Source organism: Balaenoptera acutorostrata, chromosome 2 (assembly GCF_949987535.1).
Source record: "Balaenoptera acutorostrata chromosome 2, mBalAcu1.1, whole genome shotgun sequence".
Taxonomy (NCBI): Eukaryota; Metazoa; Chordata; class Mammalia; order Artiodactyla; family Balaenopteridae; genus Balaenoptera; species Balaenoptera acutorostrata.
In genome coordinates, this window is record NC_080065.1 from 177,602,131 (window position 1) to 177,618,111 (window position 15,981).

General features: G+C 59.3%; 2 protein-coding genes across 4 annotated transcripts in view; one reads left to right on the plus strand and one right to left on the minus strand.

The window, feature by feature from the left end:
• LOC130707238 (uncharacterized) overlaps window positions 1-13,673 on the minus strand; it is a 25,947-nt gene extending 12,274 nt beyond the window's left edge. For both annotated transcript variants that reach the window (XM_057540583.1, XM_057540584.1), the window contains exons 1-3: window positions 13,590-13,673; window positions 10,338-10,534; window positions 3,128-3,252 (exon numbers count right to left, since the gene is read on the minus strand). In XM_057540583.1, the coding sequence (XP_057396566.1) occupies window positions 3,128-3,252; window positions 10,338-10,534; window positions 13,590-13,635 (368 nt within the window). In that variant the 5' untranslated portion in view covers window positions 13,636-13,673. The remainder of the gene's footprint in view (window positions 1-3,127; window positions 3,253-10,337; window positions 10,535-13,589) is intronic.
• TECR (trans-2,3-enoyl-CoA reductase) overlaps window positions 1-15,967 on the plus strand; it is a 27,061-nt gene extending 11,094 nt beyond the window's left edge. The window contains exons 2-13 of one of the 2 annotated variants that reach the window (XM_057540581.1): window positions 12,892-12,942; window positions 13,616-13,667; window positions 13,983-14,027; window positions 14,123-14,226; window positions 14,304-14,419; window positions 14,507-14,612; window positions 14,731-14,803; window positions 14,891-14,934; window positions 15,022-15,079; window positions 15,162-15,250; window positions 15,584-15,629; window positions 15,714-15,967. In XM_057540581.1, the coding sequence (XP_057396564.1) occupies window positions 12,892-12,942; window positions 13,616-13,667; window positions 13,983-14,027; window positions 14,123-14,226; window positions 14,304-14,419; window positions 14,507-14,612; window positions 14,731-14,803; window positions 14,891-14,934; window positions 15,022-15,079; window positions 15,162-15,250; window positions 15,584-15,629; window positions 15,714-15,841 (912 nt within the window). In that variant the 3' untranslated portion in view covers window positions 15,842-15,967. Of the gene's footprint in view, window positions 1-12,659; window positions 12,943-13,615; window positions 13,668-13,982; window positions 14,028-14,122; window positions 14,227-14,303; window positions 14,420-14,506; window positions 14,613-14,730; window positions 14,804-14,890; window positions 14,935-15,021; window positions 15,080-15,161; window positions 15,251-15,583; window positions 15,630-15,713 lie in introns of those variants that run through there. The other variant, XM_057540580.1, reaches the window with a different exon arrangement.
• Window positions 15,968-15,981: the final 14 nt, after the last annotated feature.

A 15,981-nucleotide genomic window follows, 5' to 3' on the forward strand; every position in this document is an offset into this window, starting at 1 on the left:
GATAACTCATCCTGAAGGATGTTCTCTTTTTTTTTTTTTTTAATAAATTTATTTATTTATTTGTTTTTTTTTTTTTTTTTTGGCTGCATTGGGTCTTCGTTGCTGCGCGCGTGGGCTTTCTCTAGTTGTGGCGAGCGGGGGCTACTCTTCGTTGCGGTGCGCGGGCTTCTCATTGCGGAGGCTTCTCTTGTTGCGGAGCACAGGCTCTAGGCGCACGGGCTTCAGTAGTTGTGGCACGTGGGCTCAGTAGTTGTGGCTTGCGGGCTCTAGAGCACAAGCTCAGTAGTTGTGGCACACGGGCTTAGTTGCTCCGCGGCATGTGGGATCTTCCCGGACCAGGGCTTGAACCCGTGTCCCCTGCATTGGCAGGCGGATTCTCAACCACTGAGCCACCAGGGAGGCCCCTGAAGGATGTTCTCTTTACACTTAGAGCCTTAGGTCATGAAAATGTTTTTAAGAAATTTAATTTCAATTTGAGGAATAGGTAGGATGCTCAGTAATAACCTTCAATCACAAGCATGTATTTGGATAAAATTCCATGGGGGAGGGGAACAGGAACAGAATTCAACTTCAAGGCGAAAAAGGAGCAGATATTAAAGAGCTTGTTTATAGCTTTTTCCTTTTAAAGGAATGATGGTAGGTATGATATTACTCAAGTATTTAGACTCTGGTGAGATTTAACAGGGCCCCGTAAATGTTTACATAAAATTTGCGATATCTACAGTTGGCCAGAAGTGACATCTTTTGCAACTTTTCAAGCTCAGGTAAAAAATATTAGGTGTCAACTTAAAAATCTTTTGGTGGGGGGGGGGGACATGCAATTTGCAAAATTATTTTAGGGATACATGACCAAAAAGGGTTCGAAGAGCGCTGAGTTTGCTCGCTTCCAGATGTTTTGATGTGATCCCAGGGAGGAGGAGTGGTGTTTTTCAGTGAGCTGGATCTCTTTGGGGATATTCACTGGGCATTTCAGACTTAACACGTACAAAACTGAGGCTGGATTCCCCACCACCAACCTGTGCTGCCCCCCCCACCCTACCCCTGCCAGTTAATGGCAGTTGCAGTCTTCTCATCACCAGGCCCCAGGCTGTTTGACTCAGCTCTTTCCCTCACACCTCATGTCCAGAAGTCAGCAAATCCTGTATCTCTGCCTTCAAAATACATGTGGCATACAACCACTTCTTATCAGTACTGCTGCCATCACCTGGCCCGGGCCAGGGATTGGCAGGCTTGACCCATGAAGGGCCAGATAATAAATATCTTAGGCTTTGCAGGCCATACAATCTCTGTGACAGCTTCTCAACTCTGCCGCTGTCACAAAAGCAGCCCTAGACAATATGTCAACCGGAGAGCATGACCGTGTTCCAGTGCAACTTTGTGGATGCTGAAATTTGAATTCTGTATGATTTCTATGTGCCATAAGATAGGCTTCCGATTTTTTCCAACTGTTTAAAAATGTACAAACCGTCTTAGCTTGTACCAAAACAGGTGGTGGCCCAGATTTGGCCTGTAGGCCACAGTTTGCTGACCCCTTGGTCTAAGCCATCCTTTATCTTGATAACTTCTTTTTAAAAAAAAAATAAATTTATTTATTTATTTATTTATGGCTGCGTTGGGTCTTCGTTGCTCTGCGCGGGCTTTTCTCTAGTTGCGGCGAGAGCGGGGGCTACTCTTCGTTGCGGTGCACGGGCTTCTCATTGTGGTGGCGTCTCTTGTTGCGGAGCACGGGCTCTAGGAGCGCAGGCTTCAGTAGTTGTGGCTCACGGGCTCTAGAGTGCAGGCTCAGTAATTGTGGCGCACGGGCTTCGTTGCTCCGTGGCATGTGGGATCTTCCCGGACCAGGGCTCGAACCCGTGTCTTCTGCATTGACAGGTGGATTCTCAACCACTGTGCCACCAGGGAAGCCCCTATCTTGGTAACTTTTTTTTTTTTTTTTCTTTAAAGAAGAAGTGTCCTGGCAGAGACTGGATAGCATCCAAACTGTCCCACATTCGTAGACTCTTTTTTTTAAAAATTAATTAATTAATTAATTAATTTTTGGCTGTGCTGGGTCTTCATTTCTGTGCGAGGGCTTTCTCTAGTTGCAGCAAGTGGGGGCCACTCTTCCTCGCGGTGCGCGGGCCTCTCACTATCGCGGCCTCTCTTGTTGCGGGGCACAGGCTCCAGACACGCAGGCTCAGTAGTTGTGGCTCACGGGCCTAGTTGCTCCGCGGCATGTGGGATCTTCCCAGACCAGGGCTCGAATCCGTGTCCCCTGCATTGGCAGGCAGGTTCTCAACCACTGCGCCACCAGGGAAGCCCCCTTGGTAACTTATTATTGGTGTTCCTGCTTCCATCCTTACTCCTCTATAGTCCAGAGGGATCCTTTAAGAACCCAAGCCAGGTCACATCCCTCCTCTGCCCAGAACCCTCTGTGGCTCCCACCTCACTCAGAGTAGAAGCCACAGTCCTTACCTGGCCCAGGAAACCCTGTATGACCCATCACCTCCCTGCCCTCACCTCCTTCTTTCTTCCTACCTACCCTGACCCCAGCCACGGGGGCCTTGGCTCTGTTGCTTGAGCACACCAAGCATGCTGCACCTCAGGGCCTTTGCACAGGCCATTCCTCTGCCTACATGCTCTCAGATCTCTCAACTGCCCTTTCCTTAACTGCCTTCAGGGCTTGGCTCAACACCCCCTCAGGGAGGCCTTTCTTGACCACTTTACACGAAACTGCCAGCTCCCTTCACCTGTCCCTCCCTGTCCCCTTTTCCTGATTTGTTTTTCCCATGGCACATATCACGTGTAACTATTTTATTGTCTTTGTTCCCTGCGAAAATGTCAGTTTCATATGGGCAAGGATTTTTTTCTCGCCTTCCAGGGCTGAACCCCCAGAGTCCTGCACAGTGCCTGGCCTGTAGTAGGTATTCAGTCACTGTTTATGCAGTGAATGAGTGAGCCTCAGTGCCCTCACCTGGAAAAGGGGCTAATAGTAAAGGAGATAATCTGTGTCGAGGACTTGCCTCCCTGCCTGCACGTTGTGAGCATGCGGGAGTTGGTAGCTGCTGCTGCGGGTATAAGGCTGGCCGCCTGGGTCCCAGACTGGGCTGTCGTGCAAGCGGCACTCCCCCGGTGTAGACTGACCTACCTGCTGGCACCTGGGCTGGGCGCGCTGGGCGTAGGTCGGCCTGGATGAGCGCCTTCTGCTGCTCCGGTCAGCCTGTGTCCACAGAGCTCAGCCTCACCACCTCTTCCAGCTTTGACAGTGCCTTCCTGCCCAGAGATGGAGAGAGACCAGATGTGGTCACCAACCTTGACCCGGCCAGGGGTGCAGGGGTGCAGATCTGGGCCATCTTCCGGGGGTCTGGGGCTAGGGGCAGCCCTGGAGGAAGAGCGTTCAGTTCTAAGGAGCAAGAGCAGGCAGGGCCCTGCCCCTGGAGCTTGTAGCTCATGTGTCCTTGGGGCTCCTGAGCCTTGGCTGCCTCGTCTGTAAGGTGGGGTAACCATGCAAACCTAACAGGCCAGCATGAGCTGGTGCAGGCTGGCTGCTGGCACCCTGCTTGCTGGTGCTGGGGAAGGGAGCAGGGAAGGGGTAGAGAGCGACCAGGGGGGTTGGCTGAGGCTCCTCTGGAAGGGTCTGGGAGGGCACGTCAGTCAGTGTCAGTCAGCTGTGGTAAGGGTTTTGGGCATCATCCGAAGGGCAGGGCCCTGTTTGAGGAAGGCAGTCCGGGTTGAGTTGGCCGCCTCCATCTGTCACCTGGGAGCTTTTGAAGCTGTGGATGCCTGGCCCTCCATCAGAGATCCCGACTTCCTTGTCTGAGTCGTCCAGACCAGGGCTCTTCCGGTGGGTTTCATAAGCAGGCAGGGTTCAGGACCACTAGGCGGGGTTCTTAGCCACATCCGCCACGGGAATCATCTGTCAGGTCCTCTTACAAACATTCCCATTTACCGGATGGAGAAGACAGGGCTCAGGCAGGGAGGTTGGTCTGCCTTTGGCCTCTGCAGCACTGCCTCTTGCTCAGTGTTGGGGACCCCCCCCCCCGCCACGCCCATGGCATTGGTTTTCCAGGCTCATTGGTGGCTTTAGCCTGGGGCAGGAAACCATGCAGGAAGTGTCGAGAGAGCTCCTGATCTTGCCTGAGCCCCTCTGGGTGGTATCGGGGTGACAGGCCTTTCGCCCTTGGTATGGCCTGACTCTGCTGGGGCCAAGGGAGGCTGGGGCCGGGGGACAAGCACACTCAGCCTCCCAAGGGCGCTCCTTCTGGAGGTGACATGTTCTGCATTGTCCAGACCTCTGGAGACTAGGTGTGCTGGAGTTGTAATGTCAGCAGGGAATGGGGGGTGCTGCCTTCCAGATAATTGGGTCCAGGGTTTGTTCCTGCTTTTTTTTCTGTTAGCATTTGGCCCTGTTCTTCAGAGTGGAGGAGGTATTGCTTTGTGATGCTGAGCAGTGGAGTCTTTGGGCCCAGGTAGGCGGGGTCGGTGCTGGCTCTGGTGCTTCCCTGGGCTACGTGCCTTGGGCAAGGGCCCCCTGGTCTCCGAGCCCTGGTTTTCCGAGCCACCTAACTGGGGTCACAGTCCTTAGCTTACAGGCGCAGGTGAGGCTAGGTGACTTGTGCAGGTAAAGGTCTTAGCACAGTTCTTGGCACAAAGTAAGCATCTGATAGACGATGCTAGTGACGGCACTTCCAATGGAATAGGCCCTTGCAGCGCAGCTCTGTCCAGGACAGCGCCCCCTGGAGGCCCCAGAGGCCGGTAACTGCCCAGGGAGGTGCGTGGGCTGTGGGCACCAGCAAACAGCTGGTCAAAGAGCATGGCCCTCTCAGGCCCAAGACCCAGAGTCCTGCTGTGTTGGCCCAGCATCTCCTTCATCCTGGGCTTTCTGTCGTCGCAGCAACCAGCCGGGGCACCTGAGCACCCGAAGACTGTCCTTCAAGGCTGGATGCTACTGGGCTGCCTGGAGCTCTGCCAGCTTCTCCTGCCCCGGATCCCAGAGCCGAGGGACACTGGCATTCAGACCCTGCCACTTCTCTTCTGGCTATCAGGGGTGGGAGGCAGGAGCCGGCTGGTTGAGGACCTGGGAGTGGGTGGTCAGTCTCTCTCTGCCCTTTCTACCCTGGGCAACATTCCCCCCCCCCCCAAACCACTGTGGCACCTCAGGGAGGCTGTGCAATCCCCCCAGGAGAAATGGGGTCATGAGTGAGGCCACTGGGGAAGGAGGTATTTCTGGCCGAGCAGGTGTGGCCTGTGCTGGCTTCCTGGCAGCTGAGCCCAAGGTCTTCTCAGCTGCCCTGGCATGAGTAGTGTGACTTCGATATTTCTGGAAGGTGGAAGGGAGAGGGAGCCGAAAGTGCTGAGCTGCTGAGTGTAGGTGAACACGCTCAAGCCTCTGCATTTGTGAAGTGGGTGAGCCAGTCTGGCATGTGCTGCTTAGGGCCAGGCCTCCATCCTCTGGGTGCGGCAGCCCTTGTGCCCCGTGTGGGTGCTTTGGGGGCCGAGAGTGCCCGGGTCGGCCGGCTGAAGGACCTGTTGGGCCCTCTGCATCTTTGCCTGGATTTCTAGGTTGCACTGAGCAGGGCTTGTACCCGCACCTAGGCCTCTTGTGCCCCTGCCTCGGGAGATGTCACCCACCAGAGCCCACACTCCCCTGCAGGCACTGACTGGGTTGTGCCAGGCTGGCCGGCACAAGGCATCCTGGTTGAAGAGCCCTTTTCTGGCAGGCAGACCTCGTGGGGTCCCAGCGAGCCTGCTCTAGGCCGGGTGTGCTGTACTGCACCCTCACTGCATGGGGGCCTCTGCGGGGCGCGCGCTGGCTGTGGGTGCAGCCCCAGAGGCCGGTGTGTGGTGGGGGTCTGGGCTCAGGAGTTTACTGCTGCGTGAGGTGAGGGCACTCCTCACCCCTTGGAACTCAGCTTCCCCATCTGTGAAATGGAGTTAACGGCTCCAGCTCCCTCGGCTGCCGTGGGGATTGAAAGGAGAGGGTGAGGAGAAGCATTTGAGAAGCAGCTGCGGTTCTAACCCATACCCACTGGGCAGGTTCCATCTTAGGACGCACGGAAGCGGGAGGTGATGAGGGTGCCCAGGAGTCCAAGCTGACTCTCAGGCCTGTGCCCGCCCCTGTCCCAGGCCCTGGGATGTAGACTCTGCCATGAGGCCACTGCGTCTTGTTTACAGGTGGGAGGGGCCTGAGGAACACTGGGCCTGGCTGTGTTTATGAAAATGGGGAAACTGAAGCTTGAGAGGGGCCCAGGCTCCTGGCTTGGGAGGCCTTCTGGGCACTGGTGCCTGGGCCCCGGGTGCCCCGCCTGTGCAGCGGCTCCCACAGGGTAGAGCAGCAGTTGCAGACTTCCAGCCTGGGCTCAGGCGGTGCCTGCCCTTCCTGCCGCCCTCCTACTTGGTGCTTCTCCCTTCTGAGGCTCAGGTCAGAACCTCAGACCCACCCCCGCCCCCCATCCCCACATCCAAACCATCAGCACATCTGATCACTTCCATCTTCATAGTCTGTCCACTTCTCACTCCCTCTGTGGCCATCTCCCTACTCCTGCCCTCATCATTGCTTCTGCCCTGGTCTCCCACTTCCCACGGGGGTGCCTAGGAACAGCTGAGTCAGGTCACATCCTTCCTCTGCTCAAGAACCCTCCATGGCTCCCACCTCACTCAGCGTAAAAGCCAGAGTCCTCCCTGTGGCCCACAATCCCCTGCAGGATCTGCCCCATCACTTCCCTGTTTGTGTCTTCCCGCTCTCCCCCTCCACACACTCTGCTCCTGCCACACTGGCCTGCTGCTTAAACACGCCAGGCACAGTCCAGTCTCAGGGCCTTTGCAGTGGCTGTTCCCTCTGCCTGGAACGCATGTCCCCTGGTTGTATGCATGACTTGTTCCCTCAGTTCCACTGGCCTTTGTTTAGATGCCCCTTCCTCAGGGAGGCCTTCCTTGACCACTCTGTCTAAAATGGCCATACTCCCCCACCCCACCCCTGCCACCTTTCTCTTTTTTCCTCCACAACTCTTGGTGCAAAACATGCCACTATTTATTGTGTGTCCCTGCCCACCCCCAGCCCACGCCTGGAATGCAGCTTCTGTGAAGGCAGGGGTTGGTTCACTGCAGTGCCCAGGGGAAGAGGGGAGGCAGGAAAGGATGAATGAATGAAGGAAGGAGTGTGAGGCAGTGGCTCCCCGAGGCCTCTTGGCTGGTGAGTGGCAGAGCCAGAGTTAGTGTTCACTCTCTTGATCCCATCCTGCACCGGATGTACCCGGTTCATTCGCCTGGAGCTCCAGCTGCTGTGCACGCCCTTCCAGCTGGTGGGAGCAGAGGCCGCGGCCACAAGGGGGCAGTGGAGAGCGGAGCAGTCTCGGCTGTGGTGGTGATGAAGTACAGTAGGGACGCTTGCCGCAGCCCAGCCTCTGCCATCCGCACGTGTCTTGCTATTGTTAGGGTTCAGGCTCGCTGTCATCAGCTCCTTGCACCACCTCTCTGACCTTGGTGTGGTTGGGCCCCTTCACGATCGTGGTGAGGATTTGGGGAGGAGGGGCCTGGCTCGCTGTGCGTCTGCCACCTCTGTTTTGCTAGTATCGGTCTGATAACATTTATTCTTCATAAGAATTATTCTAGACTGGACATGTCTGTATACTTTCTCAGGGAGGCCTTCCCTGACCACTCTGTCTAAAATGGCCATCCTCCCCACTCCTGACTGCCCCCCCCCATTCTCTGTTTTTCCCCACAATTCTTGGTGCAGAACATGCCACTGTTCTCTGTTCCGGCACCCCCTGTGCGCTAGCACCCCACCCCGGACCTCACACAGACCAGAATGGTGGTTGTTATTATCTGTAAATCTTACAGTAACCCTGTGAGATAGCAGGTGGGGGCAGCCCACTTTGTAGATAAGGAAATGGAGGCTCAGAGAGGTTGGGTTACTCGTCCAGGGCCACACAGCCAGGAAATAGGGGAGTCTTTTTGACCTCAGAGCCTCCTTGTGAGGGGCCGCTGTGCCTGTGTTGCTGCCGCCTCCAAGGGCCCAGGGTGTGTGGAGCCTGTCAGCGTGGAGCCCCTGCTGTGCTGGGGATGCTGGTGAAGAAAGGGTTCCCCAGGAGCCAGAGCTGGCCTATCACTGACCCTTTCCGTGGGTGAGCGGTGCCCCCCTCCTTGGAGGAGGGTCTGGCAGCCAGAATGCTGGGCTGCACAGGGTCACCGGAGCTGGGTGGGTGTGTCTGCAGGCCTCACAGAGGCTTCCCTGGAGCGAGGCCACCGGCCCAGGCTAGGGAAAGCCCCCCTGCAGCAGCTCCTGCACTGGGGCACCCACCTCTGCTCTGGGGTCTGGTGTTGTGGGCAGGCCCCCATCCCCCCAAGTGTGGTGAAGGAGGAGTGAGGGAGAGGCCTTGGCTCAGAGGCTGGTGGGGAGGGGACTTTGAGGCAAGGTGCCTCCGTGACCTTGGGCAAGGTGCCTCCCGCAGGTGTTTATGGAGAACAGCTTGCCAGGCTCTGTTCCGGGTGCCGGGAAGTGACTGAGGACAGGACAGTCCCTGCCCTCTGGAGCTGACCATCCCCTGGGAGGCCGATGGTAAATGTCTGGGTTGCTATTTTAAGTTGACAGGAAGGGCCTCACTGACGAGGTTAGGGAGGAGCCCTGTGGGGTCTGGGGGAGAGCGATTCAGGCAGTGAGAACAGCATGTGCAAAGGCCCTGAGCCTCTCCTACTCTTGAGCCCTGGTTTTCTTATCTGCCACGTGGGGACCATCCCAGGAGCCTTGTCTACCCGAGGCTCTGGGCACCCATGCTAGCTTGAAACAGGTGCTCAGAAAGTGGGCACCCCTCCTTCTACTATGGCTACCTTGATCAGCAGCATCTTTATTTCCATGAAGGCAGTGAAGCCTGTGGGCCCTGCTGCCTGGCAGTGGCTCTGGGTGGGGCAGGGCTGCAGCCTGCGGGGTGGGCTGTGCCCTGCCCCTTGTCCGGCCCTCCCCTCTCCCCCCAGCCCTGACTTCGTGCTGCCATGAGTTGCCCTTGGCTGGGCCCCGGAATCTGGGGCCTCTGGGTGAGAATTCCTCCCAGGCTGGGGAACTGTCATCGTAGAGCCACCCTCCTGTGCCCCAGGCCAGGGCTCCTGCCTGTCCTTGTCCTCTGGCCACTGTGCCTGAGGCTTTGGGGCCACACCCCCTGCCTGTGGCCAGTGCCTGGACTTCAGGTCAGTGACACCCTCACGGGGTTTGCTTCATTCATCCTTCGAACAGATCACCGCCCCCTTGTCCCCCCAGCCCCTTCCCTCCATGGGGACAGGAAGAGCTGCCCCCGGCTCCTTGAGAAAGTCCCACCACTCCCTCCTGCCTGTCCCTTGCCTGCCTTTCGGGATAGGGCCTGAGCCTGCTGCCTCCCCTTCTGTGCTCAGGACCCCTGCCTGGGGCTCTGCCCCGCAGCCACCCGTGCCCCTCACCCCAGTCCTGGGCCTATCCTGGGCCCCCACCGCAGGCTGGCCTCAGGCCTGGGCAGGCTCAGGGGTGTGTGAGTGTGTGTGACAAGTGTAGGGCACGGGAGTGTGCTGGGGCACAGAGCAGGGCGGAGGGGGGAGTAGGGGGTAAGCTCAGGGACTGAAGATTGGGAAGTGCATGATGGGCTCCCCCATATTTAGGCCCTCATCCGGGTGGGGTGGAGGCGTGGGTAGCCTCTGCTGCTCGCTGCCCCTGGACCTTTTCTTTTTATGGGTAATTGGGACCGGTTTGCTAGCCCCACCCTTTAAAAAAATGATTTATTGAGGTAAAATTCACATGACGTACAATTAACCATTTAAAAGTGAATTTAATTCACAGTGTTGTGCAACCACTGTCTCTGTCTAGTTGCACAACTTTTTCATCACCCCAAAAGGAGACCCCGTCCCCGTTAGTTGACACTCCCATTTCCCCTCCCCCCATCCTTGGCAACCACCAGTCTGCCTTCTGTCTCCTTCCATTTACCTATTCTGGGCATTTCACATAAACATGTGACCCCTTTGTAACTGGCTTCTCTCACCTAATATATATATATATATATATATATTTTATATTTTATTTTTTATTTTTTTAAATTTTTAAATTAAAAAAATTTTTTTTTCTTCCCACTTGGCTTTTAAAATTTAAAAAGTTAACTTTTCTGAAATAATTAGAGAGGCACAGGCAGTTGTACGATGGTAGAGAGGTCCTGCGGCTCCCCGCGCACTGCATCCCCACCCCCCTGCCCTGCCCAGGGCCTTTCGGGACCTCTCCTGCGGTGGAGATTTGGGAACAGGAAATGGGAAATGAGGACCAAACCCTTCACAGTGGCCTTGAGCTGGGGCAACCCACTCCCCAGTGGCCCCGGGGCCTTGAGTGCTGCCCCACGGGCCGGGCTTACCTCTGTGAGGGCGCCGCTGCTCCTCTGCGGCCTCGGGCTGGCCTGGGTGCGTTGGTGGCGGTGGCGGCGGTAGCAGCTGCAGCGGCGGCTGCTGGGAGGGTGGCCCCTGTCCCAGCCGCCCCCTCTCGCTGCCCAGCTTCCTTTCCCAGCAGCCAGTCGGGGCCCCGACGGCCCATACTCTCCTCCTGGGTCCTGGTCTGGTGCCCAGGTTGGGGGGAGAGGGTAGGGTTTCAGCCCTCCCCCAGCAGCTGGCCGGCAGGGAGAGGGGCTGGTTGTATTTTAAGCTGTTGAGTGGTTCAGCAGGAACTCGGAGGCCTGCTCTCCCAGTAGACGTGGTGCAGCCTTCCTGCGGACCACACGAGCTCTGAAGGCATGTGGGCACTGCCCGCCTGGGACCCAGGAACTATTAATATACCTTGGGCAAGGTGCAGCCACAGGGCAGCAGCCCTTTGCCTGCTCGCCCTTCCGGGCACATTCTGCCTGTACCCCTTCCCTCTTCCAAGAGTCCCCTTGGTGGGGCCAGACGCTCGGGGCAGTGTGAGCAGCGCCCTCTTTCTGGCCCTTCTGTCTGGCCTTGTTATCCCCGTGACTCAGAGGGGTTCAGTAACCTGCCCCCCAAGGCCATGTGGCCATGCAGAGCCCCCGGTTGACAGCAGGCGCGCTCTCTAGCGCGGTAACAGTAGCATCAGCCAGGAATTCTTGGGCTCCGGGCTCTCTCCTGCCCTCCGTCCATGACGTGCGGTGGGTGGAGCATAGGTGGGCAAACAGGCCAGTGTGCTGCAGCGACCCCCTGGCCAGTAGGGGAGCCGGGATCTGAACCCAGGCCCATCCCCTTCCCTTCATCGCAGGCCCTCAGGGTCTCCTCAAGCCTGTCCTCACAGCCTGAGGTCTGGGGGCACTTCCCATCTGTCAGGTACCACGCCAGCCCCTCGAGGTACACACTTTGCTACCTGCCTCCGGCCTGAGGCTCAGACAGAAGTGACAGCCCCGGAGTCACCCAGTGACAGCGTGGCAGGGCCGGATTCAGTCCTGTGTGCTGCCCACCACGCCCCCAGCCTCTCCCACTGGTGGTGGAGTGTGTGAGGGGAGCCCTTTCCTCCTGACGGGGGGGGGCCCTAGGTGGGTGGGCGTGCTCTCAGAGAGCCCTGTCTGGGGCCCTGCCCTGGGGTTCTTCTAAGATCTGCTCCTTTTCTCCATGCTGCCTCTGACTGAGGGCCTGCCAGGCGGGAAGGGTCCTCAGCAGCTGCTGCCCAGTGGCTGACTTGGGGTCAGACCCAGCCCTGCCTGCCACGTTGCCATGTCTAGCAAGATCTGCATCAAGCCCTACACTGGGGCCCTCAGGCCCACGTGATGGGCTCGGGCCCTACTGGGCCTCACTCCAGCTCCACCAGCAGTTTGCACCATTCACAGCTGGCCCGGGTGCCTTCTCGAACCTGCTTAGGATGGGTGGGTCACATCCCCCTGGGGGCTCCTTCCCTCCCAGCACTGCCCCTTTGCACCACCAGTCCCACCACTGCCTGGGGCTCAGGGAGAGCGGAGTGTGGGGGGGTGCCCAGGCTGTCTGCCCTGGGCTTTGGGGGGCTCAGGGCTTGGACGAGGGTGCTATGTTGGGCTGACATGGTGGGAAGACTGCCCTGGAGGTGGCCTTGAACAAGGTCTGGGTGGACCTAGTGAGAATTGGGTGGAGAGGGAGGCCGGGGAGGTGGGAACCAAGGTCTTGGCCTAGGCTGGGGGTGCTTGCTGGAAACTTCCTGGTTTCCTGACCCTTTCCACACTTAGAGAGAGGCTCTCTGCATCAGTAACGCCAGAATCTGTCACCTCCCTGGGAACACAAATGCACAAGGAAAATGATCCAGAGTGTCTCTTACAGCTCAGAAGGGGAAATGGATGATCTATCTCGCGGATTCTCGAAATAGCTGGGATTTCTCCAAGCCCAGTGAACACTGCGGGCCTGAGCTGGGGCCTGGGCGGCCCGTTGGCCTCTCACCCCGCTCCTGGTGACTGGCCCTTGCTCTGCACTGGGCAGGGAGGCCGGGAGGCGCCTGCATGCCTGTTCTGGGGATCTCCCTCCCCCCGTGCCGTTGGGGGTCCGTGTCCCCTCGAAAGCCTTACAGTCAGGGCAGCTCAGCCCTTGGAGGGCTGCCCCCAGGTCCCCCCTCCCAGGAGGTCTGTGGCGTGGCTCCTGGGGGGCTCAGTGTGGAGCAGTTTTATATTTAGCCGGGCCGTGGCTGTTGGGCCACTCGGGTTACATCTGCACAGAAGCTGGCGGAGCCAAGGCAGGCACGGGCTCCCTTCCAGCACCGCGGCAGAATTTGATCTCGCCGGCCTGGCCCAGAGCACTTCGCGTGGGGAGGTCTGTGGTGGGGGCTGACGGCCGGCAGCTGGGGCCTCTGGCTGCAGCGGGCAGAGCGGGGCAGGCATGGACCTGAGCGTGAGCGTGGTGGCCCGGGAGACCAGCCAGGGCCTTGGCCCCGTCTTTGGTCTCAATGGGCTCCCCCGGCCTATGCCCCCCAAGACGATCAAGAAACCTAAAAAGGCCGTTCTCTTCTTTGAGGTGGAGATTCTGGACGCAAAGACGCGGGAGAAGCTGTGCTTCCTGGACAAGGTAGGACCGTGGTGCAGACTGTGCTGGCCCGAGGGTGCTGGGCCTGCGACCCACCCCTTCCTGGGCTCCTGGCCCCCAGGGAGATGGGAGTGCCCCTCCACCTGGGTCCTGACACCCAGCCCCTGCCCTTCAGGGTGTGCAGGAGGGGTACTGTCCCTGGGCCTGCCCCAGCCAGCTTGCCCCTCAGGGTAGAGCACCCTGGCCCCTGGGTGTGGTTGGGAGCTGGCCTCCCAGCGTGAGAGGAGGTGAAGCAGCCTCGGTGGACCCTGCACGGTTCGGGGGCCTGGGAAGGAGGTGGAGTCCTGAGACCGGCCCCACTCCGAGGCCAGGCCAGGGGAAGCGGTTTGTCCCATCCCAGGGAGGTCTGGAACAGGTTGAGGGCCTTTACTCTGGGGGGAGTTGTGGCTGGGGGTGGAGAGAGGCGACGTGGGCCTGGCTTCCCATGCTCACACCGTCTCCCAGCCAGTCCGGGGGTGACCTGGCTGCCTGGTTAAAAGGCCCTCAGGCCCATGGCTGCCTTGTCGGCTACATGGTTTGGGGGCCTGGTCCCCAACCCTCCCCCCTCCCATAGCAGTTGCCTAGGACCCCAGTCCAGCCCGCCTCACCAAGAGGGATCCTGGGTCCCGGGCTCCCCGCCCACAGCTTACCTGTCCCTGGCCTTTGTTTCCCCCAGGTGGAGCCCCAAGCCACCATTGCCGAGATCAAGAACCTTTTCACGAAGACCCGTAAGTCCAGGGCCCAGCCACACTGCCTCCGTGACCCCTCTGGGCAGGGCCCTCTAGGGCCCCGTCCTACATGCCTCTCCCTCAAGGGCTTGCAGAGATGCCCCCAGGGTGGCCCAGGCTTCTCTGGGCTTGCCTGGGGCACCCGCCCCCGTGTGGCCATCAGCAGGAACGCCCTTGCTGGGCTTTGGGGAGGACAACGTCCGGCTTTGCCTGCTCTTCCTGGAGCCTTCGGAGATCTCGCCTGGGGGCCGGAGGAGCTGTAGGGACCCTGGGCCCCGCCAGGCTGTGCGCTGTGACACCCTACTCTCCCTACAGACCCACAGTGGTACCCCGCCCGCCAGTCGCTCCGCCTGGACCCCAGTGAGTACAGCTGTCTGCTTGGCTGGCCCCGGGCTCCTGGGTGGCCCTGGGCGAAGGCCCAGGCAGGCCCTGAGCCCTGGCCCGACTCTCCGCAGAGGGCAAGTCCCTGAAGGATGAGGACATTCTGCAGAAGCTGCCCGTGGGCACCACGGCCACTCTCTACTTCCGGGACCTGGGGGCCCAGATCAGCTGGGTAACGGTGCGTGCAGACCCCCTCTCCCAGCAGCCTCGTCTCCCATCTGCCGCGTGGGGGTGACTCACCTCTCCCCTCCCCAGGTCTTCCTGACAGAGTACGCCGGGCCCCTTTTCATCTATCTGCTCTTCTACTTTCGGGTGCCCTTCATCTATGGCCACAAATATGACTTCACGTCCAGTCGGCACACGGTGGTACAGTGAGTGGGGCCGGGAGGGAGGAGGTGGCAGGGGGAGGGGAAGGCCTCCTGGACATGCCCCCGCTGAACCGGCTCCCTCACCCCCAGCCTCGCCTGCATCTGCCACTCATTCCATTACATCAAGCGCCTGCTGGAGACGCTCTTCGTGCACCGCTTCTCCCACGGCACCATGCCCTTGCGCAACATCTTCAAGGTGAGCCCCCAGCTGCCCGTCCCAGCCCTTCACCCCCGGCCCTACCCTCCCTGGTCCCCCTCACCTGGGTCCTGCCCTCCACTGGGCCAGGCTCCATCCCGGCCCTGCTCCCTTTCAGAACTGCACCTACTACTGGGGCTTCGCCGCGTGGATGGCCTATTACATCAACCACCCTCTCTACACGCCCCCCAGTAAGTGGCCTTGGACCCTGCTCCCCCTGTGAACACCCCTTCACCCAGGCTCTCCCCTCACGGGCTTCCCCTCTGCTTCCTCTTCAGCTTACGGAGCTCAGCAGGTTAAACTGGCACTCGCCATCTTTGTGGTAAGCAGGCTGGGATGGATGACAGGGTGCGGGGAGTTTGGGCGGCAGGGGTGGGGGTGCTCTGAGCTGACCCTGCTTCTCTAACAGATCTGCCAGCTCGGCAACTTCTCCATCCACATGGCCCTGCGGGACCTGCGGCCAGCGGGTGAGTGGCCTGCTCCGGGCAGGGGGGATGGCCACCTGGGCAGGCTGAGCCAGCGGGTCTCACTCCTGTCCTGTCCTCCCAGGGTCTAAGACCAGGAAGATCCCATACCCCACCAAGAACCCCTTCACGTGGCTCTTCCTGCTGGTGTCCTGCCCCAATTACACCTACGAGGTGAGGGTCTGCCCTCCTCTCCTTTCCTCTCCCTCCTGGGGCTTGGGGTCCCACGTGGAGGTCTAGCTTCTAGGAGGGGGTGGTTCCTGGCTCCACAGCTGCTTCTGCAGTTTGAACTTGGAACATTTGGAAATAGAGAGACTGTGGCCTCTATGGGGCCTGGGAGGTGTCCAGCTGGGCTTGTGGCTGTTGGGGACTGAGGGGCAGCTTCGTCGTGTAGTCCCCCCTTTACTCCAGGCCCCTCTAGCACTGGAGTGTGGTTCCCATCCCCTTACTAGAACAGCTGGGGCTGCCCAGCCCTGCCCGCCCTCACCCTGCCTGCTCTGCCCACAGGTGGGGTCCTGGATTGGCTTTGCCATCATGACACAGTGTGTCCCAGGTGAGCCCGCTGCCCCTTCCCCAGGGGGCCCTGCCCGTCCCTGCTGGGTGCAGCCCTCCCTGACTCCCCTGCTCCACCCCACAGTGGCCCTCTTCTCCCTGGTGGGCTTCACCCAGATGACCATCTGGGCCAAGGGCAAGCACCGCAGCTACCTGAAGGAGTTCCGAGACTACCCGCCCCTGCGCATGCCCATCATCCCCTTCCTGCTCTGAATGGCTCCCCCTCACCCAGGCTCAGCCAAGCCAGGCTCTTGTCCCCCCGCCCCAGTGTCATTCTGGGTGAGGAGTGGGAACCACTGCTCTCCAGCGTCTGGAATAAAACCTGCCTGCCCAGCTGGACTCAGACTCAGCGG